This window comes from Pinus tabuliformis, chromosome 5_2 (genome assembly GCF_031772625.1).
Source record: "Pinus tabuliformis cultivar Carrire ecotype Pingquan chromosome 5_2, CPIR1, whole genome shotgun sequence".
Lineage (NCBI taxonomy): Eukaryota > Viridiplantae > Streptophyta > Pinopsida > Pinales > Pinaceae > Pinus > Pinus tabuliformis.
Window position 1 is genome coordinate 859,564,917 of NC_142306.1, and position 9,075 is coordinate 859,573,991.

General features: G+C 35.0%; 1 protein-coding gene across 1 annotated transcript; it reads right to left on the reverse strand.

Moving 5' to 3' along the window:
- Positions 1–2,474: 2,474 nt before the first annotated feature.
- LOC149162021 (salt tolerance receptor-like cytoplasmic kinase 1) lies at positions 2,475–6,509 on the reverse strand. The gene is made up of 2 exons (XM_089435617.1): positions 6,009–6,509; positions 2,475–3,311 (listed from the first exon to the last, which is right to left on the reverse strand). Exons 1-2 carry the CDS (start codon positions 6,430–6,432, stop codon positions 2,608–2,610), a joined length of 1,128 nt encoding a protein of 375 aa, XP_089291743.1. The 5' UTR covers positions 6,433–6,509; the 3' UTR covers positions 2,475–2,607.
- Between the last annotated feature and the right edge of the window lie 2,566 nt (positions 6,510–9,075).

Below are 9,075 nucleotides of genomic sequence, written 5' to 3' on the forward strand. Positions count from 1 at the left end.
GGATCAGTGGTGATTTTGTACAAAGCAGAGTGCCCAAGGAAAAGACTTGTAGGAGCTCTGGTCCAAGTATTGTATATCTAAAGGGATTATTTCATGGGGTGGCACAAAGAGGGATTTGTGGATGTGGATTTTGGATCAAACTTACAAAAGAGCAAGAATATTGGGTTCACTGGGGTGTTGGTAGGGGCACAAACATGAAGGCAGAAGCCATGGCATTACGGGGCTTGTTTTAGTTCTCTACTATTTTGGACATCCCACCCATGCATATTTTTGGGGATTCTCGGATCATTATTGAATATGTATTGGGAAGGAACAAGATACAACAGAACACACTCTATGGTTGGCTCTGCCAGATTGAAAACCTTTGGGCCACTTTTCAAGACTCATCTATTCAACATATTGGATGGGAATATAACCAAAATGCAGATCACATGTCCAAGCTGGGTCTATAGACGAACTAGATGGTATGCACATCGAAAAAAAGATGGGAGCATATACTATGGATGCTAGATGTCTACCACTGTCGGGATAACTAATACACTTCCATGAGCTATACACAAAGCAAAAAAAATACTGCATCCAAAAGAGATAAGTTAAAATTCTGTGTCTTTTTGTAAATAGTATATATTAATAGTAGTATTTCCAAGAAATTATGCTTAAGGAAAAAAGGACATAGTTAGTAAAAGTTATAACTATTATTACTTTTAGAGGATTCACATGAATGGCACAAAGTTTTGATCATAAGTATAGATGAATATGTGGTCATGCTTAATGTATATGATCAAAATATAGATGACGACTATCGATGCTCATAATTCCTGAATTATGTACTGTTTTTATATAATATAAAAACATTGGTTTTTTTCATGCTGAAAAAAACGCTGGCTACATCTTTATCTCAAGTTTTATCTCTTGTTCAAGACACTGCAGCACGACCACCATGAAGTAAATTTTCCATTTGTACCTTCTCAAGCTTCACCTAAATTTAATTCACATTAGTACCGAGCACTATTAGATAAGTTTCCATTTCCCAAAAGGGAGCTTCATCTTTATGAATGGGAACAAATCAGGATCATGATGAAATCCATCGACATCTGTTGTGATGGGCGTGGGGATCATATCACATGTGCCGGAAAGAAAAAGGTAGGAGAAATTGAGGTGGCGGACACATACTACAACCTTTGCACTCATGAGCTTCACATCACAAAGGTACACTGGTTCTATAAATTTTGGCGCACTAAGTTGGCCACTAAGATCATTATGTTTCTTTGGCTTGTTTGGAAGAATAAAAATCTTACATGGGACAACCTACTAAAGAGAAAATAGCTGGGGCCGGGGATTTGTTATCTTTGTAGGAATGAGGGGGAGGATAATATCCATCTTTTCTCAAAATGTCCTATTTCGGTCCAAATATAGTGATACTTTGTTGTACAAATTGGTACACCTTTCATACAATATGATAATATATTTCACTATTTGTATTGGTGGAGTGAACAAAGTACCACATGGAGGCTGATTCCACTGGCTGTTTTCTGGGAGATATGGCGGTGGCACAATCAAATTATATTTGATAACTGTAAGGTAAAAGAAGCGTTGGTGATGGACTGAATATCAAAATGGATCAGTGGTGATTTTGTACAAAGCAGAGCGCCCAAGGAAAAGACTTGTAGGAGATCTGGTCCAAGCATTGTATATCCAACGGGATTTTTTGATGGGGTGGCACAAAGAGGGATTTGTGGATGTGGATTTTGGATCAAACTTACAGAAGAGAAAGAATATTGGGTTCACTGGGGTGCTGGTAGGGGCACAAACATGAAGGCAGAAGCCATGGCATTATGGGGCTTGCTTTGGTTCTCTACTTTTTTGGACATCCCACCCATGCATATTTTTGGGGATTCTCGGATCATTATTGAACATGTATTGGGAAGGAACAAGATACAACAAAAGACACTTTATGGTTGGCTCTCCCACATTGAAAACCTTTGGGCCACTTTTCAAGATTTATCTATTCAGCGTATTGAATGGGAATATAACCAAAACGAAGATCACATGTCCAGGGTAGATCTATTAGAAGAACCAGATAGTATGCACATCGGAAGAAAAACGGGGAACATATACTATGGATGCTAGATGTCTAGCACTGCCGAGATAACTAATACACTTACGTGAGCTATACAGAGCAAAAAAAAATACTACATCCAAAAGAGATAAGTTAAAATAAAATTCTGTGTCTTTTTGTAAATAGTATATATTAATAGTGGTATTTCCGAGAAATTATGCTAAAGGAAAAAAGGACATAGTTAGTAAAAGTTTTAATTATTATTACTTTTATAGGATTCACATGAGTGGCACAAAGTTTTGATGATAAGTATAGATGAATATGTGGCCATGCTTAATGTATATGATCAAAATGCAGATGACGGCTATCGATGCTCATAATTCCCGGATTATGTACTGCTTTTATATAATGTGTTTTTCATGCTGAAAAAAAGGCTGGCTACATCTTTATCTCAAGTTTTATCTCTGGTTCAAGTCACTGCAGCACGACCACCATGAAGTAAATTTTCCATCTGTACTGTCTCAAGCTTCACCTAAATTTAATTCACATCAGTACCGAGCACTATCCGATAAGTTTCCATTTCCCAAAAAGGGAGCTTCATCGCTATCGGAAAACTTTCCGTTTGCTTTTATATTTCTACTTTCCTTCATCATATTCAAGATCTCCCTCATCGAAGATCTCTCTTCACCAATGCCCAGTAAGCATAAATTAGCAATTTGGATCATAATCTGCAGTTCCGTCATGTTAATATCATCTTTCATATTTCCATCAACAATTGTCATGAATGTGTATATGCCTTCGCTACGATATGGCTGAGTCCATTCTGCCAGAGGTGTGTCTTCATGTACTGCTTTTAAACCTGTCATAAGTTCCAGCAGAAGCACACCAAAGCTATACACATCACTTTTGGCCGAATATCTTCGTGTTTTCATGTATTCCGGATCCATGTAACCACAAGTCCCTCTAACAGCAGTGAATGTAAACTGGTTGTCTTTTGGGCCCAACTTTGATAGTCCAAAATCAGCCATTTTAGCACAGTTATCATCCACCAGCAAAACATTTGCAGACTTGATATCACGGTGCAAGACAGGAGGCTTTGCTTCTTCATGAAGGTATTGCAAAGCCACAGCAACTTGAAACGCTATGTCCATACGAGCGGCCCAAGGCAGTGGACTTGTAAGACCCTGGTTCTTGTGAAGTCGATCATGCAAATTACCGCTGGAAATGAACTCAAACACAAGAATTCGCTCACCTGCATATGCGTCCCACACAGAATTGTTAAAACAAAGATACATGCCAATGGATTTATACCCACAAAATATGTAGAAGTTACGAGTTCAAAGCTGTCTGCAGATTGAAGCAGAAATAATTGATTTATTACAGTTCAAAACTTAGGAAATTGACTAATGTTTTCTAGGAATCAAAGCTTTCAAAAACACCAATGGTTGATTAATTTCTTTTAATAGATGATCACGACAAGGTTGAGAATAACATAGAAAAACCCAAAGAACAATAAAAGATATACAAACTGCAATTTCTATGTCATGAAAGCGTTTTAACTTTCAGAAATTCAAAAGTTCCATGGTGAAATTTTCCAAATCAACCATGATAGTTTTGCTATTGAGAATGATTAAAAATCCTAATTTCACTCTGATGTACTGGTTTTTTAACTGATATTTACAGTTCAAAGAAAGGTAGTTTACAGCCTTTATCGTTTCCGTTGCATTGGGAATGCATGTGTTTGTTCCCTTTCAAAAACATGAAAACATATTTCACACCCTCTCTTCGCCATTGGGTAGATTAAACGCTAATTAAGCAACATTTATGGATTTCGGTAGTCAGCATTATATGATTATATGGGCCACTCTAATTGTCCTACTTTTTATAAAGGCAGTTTTTTTATAAAGTTTCATTTTTTTCCCTTTCTATTAGTTTTTTTCAAAATCTAATGATCTAGGTTATTTTATTTTAAACTGGATTCAAATGGGTTGACTTGGATGAAGCTTAATAAGCAAAGTTTTCAGGGAAAGTTCCAGTAAAGTTTTGAATGTTGGGTTATGAGTGAGTTTTATTCTTTAAAATAGTTCAGAATTTTTGAAGGTTTAGTGAGTAAAATTTAAAGTTTAATGAGTAAAGCTTTTAATGTTGGGATATTATTTACATTATAGTAAGTTTTTACTTGAATGTAATTTTTAGTATAATTTTTTTGGTTAAAGTTGGGGTAATTTCGGTTACACCCTACCCCATAAATAAAGGTATTCATTTTCCACTTTATCCTTTAAATCTAAAAAGAGTTATATTTTTATTTTAATGTTGAAAATTTTGATTATGAAACTAGTTTTTAGGTATATTGATCAAGTTTAAGTCATTAAAAAAATGTCAGCTTGTAAAATGGAGCATTTGGGCACTCCATATACAACACCCTAATTTTGATCTGACATAAAACATTGCAAAAAATAAGACATTCTAACAAATCCAACCACAAGAACTTCTAAATAGTAATATCATAATTATTATATATATATTTGTAAGCAAAGTAATATGGCAAGGCTAGAAATGTGTTTATATATTTTAATTAAATAAATTAATCTGGCATAACAACACCATAATTATTATACATATGTTGATAGGCAAAGTAACATGACAAGGCGAAATGTGTGTTTTTAATTTGTTTTTCCATTTTTATAATATTTTAATAAAATGAATTAATCTTGTAATAATTATATTCTCGATTTAATTATATATACTTTCTTTTTAATTATATGTTTAATTATATATACTTTCTCTTTCTTTTTAATTATGTATGGGATAGAAAAGTGAGTTTTTTTTTATAATTTTAAAATTTAAAATTTATTGCAAAATTTTAAACCATTTTAAATTATAAAAAGTTTAATAAAAAACTAAAATAAATATTAAATTATAAACACTTTAATAAAAAACTAAAATAAATATTAAATTATAAAAGTTTAATAAAAAGACGAAAATAGATATTAAATTTTAACGGTTATAAAGATTGTTCCATATAAAATTAAATCGTGACGGTAACAATAAAACACATTATATAAAATAAAACTAAATTATATAAACATATATGTGAATTATAAAGCTAAAATTGTGATAATTTGATTTTGAGACATTTTTCCTTAAAAATAACATTGTAGGATGGCTAGGACAAAATGAAGAATTAGGTCTAGGCATCAGAAATAAAGATGTTGTCCATGTTAATGACTAAATTGAAACTGCTAATTTGAATCAAATAAATATAATATTAAAAATAGAAATAGATCTGAATATTCAAGTAAAAATTTCAAAAAATAATAATTTGGGTCAAATTTAATTAAAGAAATAGGAAAAATTACCCCAAATAAATGATAAATAAATCAAGATCAAAATTCAAAATTACAATTAAGTCATATTAAATAAATTAAATAATTAATCAATTTTATTATTATAATTATTCTTAATATTATTATCAAAATATAAATCACAGCATCTTAAATTCAGAAATTATGATAATTATAATAAAAAATCTTTAAAATAATTAAAAACAATAAATTAAAATATTTTTTATCTTTAAAATTAACCATTTAAACCAAACGAAATTGCCTTTTTATTTTTTATTTTTTAATAAAAATATTATGATTAAACATTTAGCTATGGTTTAAATAACTTGTAAACGTTGGTCACAAGCTCCTGGACAACTGGTATATGAAGCAAAAAGGGCACTTTCAGAAATACAGAAATACTCGCTCTTACGAACGAAATTACGATGGATCTCAATGTATACATTGAGCTTGCCTTAATAAATTTTAGACTACTTTCGATACATCACATGAATGAAAAATATGGATCTATGGAAAAACCAAAATTTGTAAATTTCTACGCTTTTCGTAAAATAAATAATAAATAATATTAAATGTTCAGACATTCCAAAAGAATCATGGCGCACCTGGTTGTAGGCACAATCCGATGAGATCCACAAGATGAGGATGACGTGGCAGTCTGAGCAGCACAGATAATTCTTGTTTGAATAAGTCGGGATCTAAATCCGTTACTCTCTTGACGGCGCCCAGTCGATTGCCTGGTAAGTTAGCTCGATACACAGATGCAGAGCCGCCCTTTCCAACTTCAGTAGTAAAATTGTCAGTGGCATTGGCCAGTTCTTCCATTGTGTATGTGCGTATGCCTATGCCCACCTCCACTGTGTGCGTGCTTATATCCATTATGTCTATGTCTACCTCCAAAGAGTTGCCACTAGGGCTGGCGAGTTGCCCCGCTGTGTGCGTGAGTATGTCAGAAACCTTGCCATTATCGTCGGAGGGGGCTTTCTTGAAGGCCTTCAACACAGCTATAAAAATGACCAGCGACACCATAGTGACGGCTATTGCAATTCCTATTTTGCCCAATATTTTCAGCCTGCCACGCGAAACGTAGATGTTTTCAGATTCAGGGAGAGGGGAGAGGGAAAGGGATGGCGAGAGAGAGGGGAACGAGGAGGTGGAGGGAGAGGGAAGGGGACTGAGAGGTAGGTGGGGGGATGGGGTGGAAGGCTGTACGATTGTCGAATTGGCGAGAGGAGGAGGGGGAGGTTTGGAAGGAGGAGGAGGGGTAGAGGGAGGCGGATGGGGATGGTTGGAGGGAGGAGGAGGGGGAGGGGGATGGTTGGAGGGAGGAGGAGGGGGACGGTTGGAGGGAGGGGGAGCGGGAGGGGGAAGGGGAGGGTTAGCGGCAGGAGGAGGGGCAGAGGGAGCGACGAGGGGGGACGGGGAGGAAGGTTGTACGGTTGGTGAAAGGGTAGGTTTGGAGGAGCAACAGGAGGAGGAGGCAGGCCCGGAGGCGTGGAAGGAGGAGGAGCCGGAGTCGGTGGATGAGCAGGAGCAAGAGGAGGCGGAGAAAAGAAGGCGTTTGGTAGTTTTTAAAACGACGACGGAGGGGAAGGGGGTCTGTCCAGCTGGTATGTAATCGTAGAAGGAAGGGGTTTCAACGGAAGATTTGGAGGGTTGTCCGATTGTCATGTCATCGTAGTGGTAGAGAGTGGATTTCCGTTGTAAGCGGGCAGAAAGAGTGCAAGACGCCAACAAACACTGCAACACAATGCGCAGCAGCAGCCGTACTTCCATCTCCGCACCAGTGCCCATACTCATGCTTCCCCTCACTTACTTTACAGAACAAGAACAATAACTATGTGAGAGAGAAAGCACAATAATGGATGACGTTTTATGCAACAGGCTATTCTTCGTTGGCGAGCAATATTTCCTAACTCCTTCCTCACTCTGCGCAGCGTCAGATTGCGCGTTGGATGTTATGCATCTTGTTTTGCGTTAATTTTGACTAAAATTAGGTAGGAATTTCGAAGGTTGAGTTTATAGCATGCAGAAATTCTAAGAAGCTCGGCTTTCAGTGATTTAATATGCAGAATGTCCCAAAGTCAATATATTTTTTTCGACAACTTACGTTCTTAATTTTGTCAAAAATTTATCCCGAGATTCAACATATAGAAAAATAACAGACGACAAAATTTATCGCGAGATTCCACGTTAAAAAAACAAAATCGTCTGCTGCGATGTTTCGACAAGCTTTCGGGGCTACTGAGACGTTGAAAATCGTAATTCTGAAATTCGTGTTCAAACATGACCGTCTCTAACACGCCCTGACACATTCGGCGCTTCGAAGAGCTCGCATTCCGTCTCTAACACGTTAAAATTATAAATAATAACATACAGAGTTAGATGTTCTTCGAGTACGTCAAAAGACCCTGACACATTTTAGGCTTCGAAGAAACTCGCCTGCAAATAAATTAGCACAACTATGTAGTTGATATATATATATATATATATATAACCATATTTTCCACATTTTCTAATGTGGTTAATATAAATTTATTGATATAAACGGATAAGCTTGTATCTAGTAGATTATTAATTATTATATGTATTTTTTTTAAACACCAATTATTTATAATTATTAATAACTATATAAATAATAACAATCATATATTCTTATATATCTAACATGTATTATTATATGATTATTATATTAATATTATAATAATAATATTAACTCATAATAATATAATAATTATATTATTATAATAATGATATACTAATTATGATAATAATAAGTATATTATATTATTATTATAATAATATATTCAGCCATTGGGAGATTGATGAGAATGTTGCATTGCAAAACATAATAACATTAAAAATATTGTTACTTCTAAGTTCAAAGAAAAATGTGGTGTGAGAAAGATTTAGCACCTAAAAGAAAATTAAGATATTGTTGGGAATTTCTGATAATTCCAAACATATATGAACAGAGAATAATGCTTTGTTTTTAACACAGAGGAACTAGAGGACAAACAGAGTTTTTACACACACAAGCTTGTATTCATTAACAAAAAGACAACTGTTACAAAAATCTCTGCTTCAGAGGCAGTTCAAAACTTCACTCTGTCTGTTCCAAAAAAAAATATTACTGTGTCTGCACTGCTGTGCATTACAAAACACTCTGTCTCCGCTTGCAAAGTGACACTGCTATGTTCCTTATTACTTTGCACTGCTGTGCATTTCATTATCTACATTGCTCAATTTTTTGGCCTGCGTATTACATTTCATTTTCTATTTAAAAAAAAAAATAGTCCCTGTGTTTAAATGATCAAGTTAACAAAATACAGAGTAGGAGATGATATTGAATACATCGAGGTAGAACAGTCGAGTTGACATATAACATTAATCCCTAAAGCCGCAGAGTTGCCGCATATTAACATCAAGAGCCTCAGGCTTTTTCAATGAACGGAGCGTATATCTAAAGATTAAAAAAAACGAGCAAACCCCAGAACGAGTTATCCTCAGGCGGAGCTAAGAGGTCGGCGCTGCATGTGTACAATAATCTTTAATTCTCAAAATTACTACAGGTATGGGGAACATTCTGAAGCGCACAGCAACCCATTCTGTACTCTTCTCAAAAATCTGCACACAACCCATTTATCATTCAACAACCGCAGTAAATTACCT

Coding starts and splice junctions, on each gene's coding strand:
- LOC149162021 (XM_089435617.1), bottom strand. CDS start 6,432: ATGGTGTCGCTGGTCATTTTTATAGCTGTGTTGAAGGCCTTCAAGAAA. Junction 3,312..6,008: donor CGGATTGTGCCTACAACCAG/GTGCGCCATGAT, acceptor ACGCATATGCAG/GTGAGCGAATTCTTGTGTTT.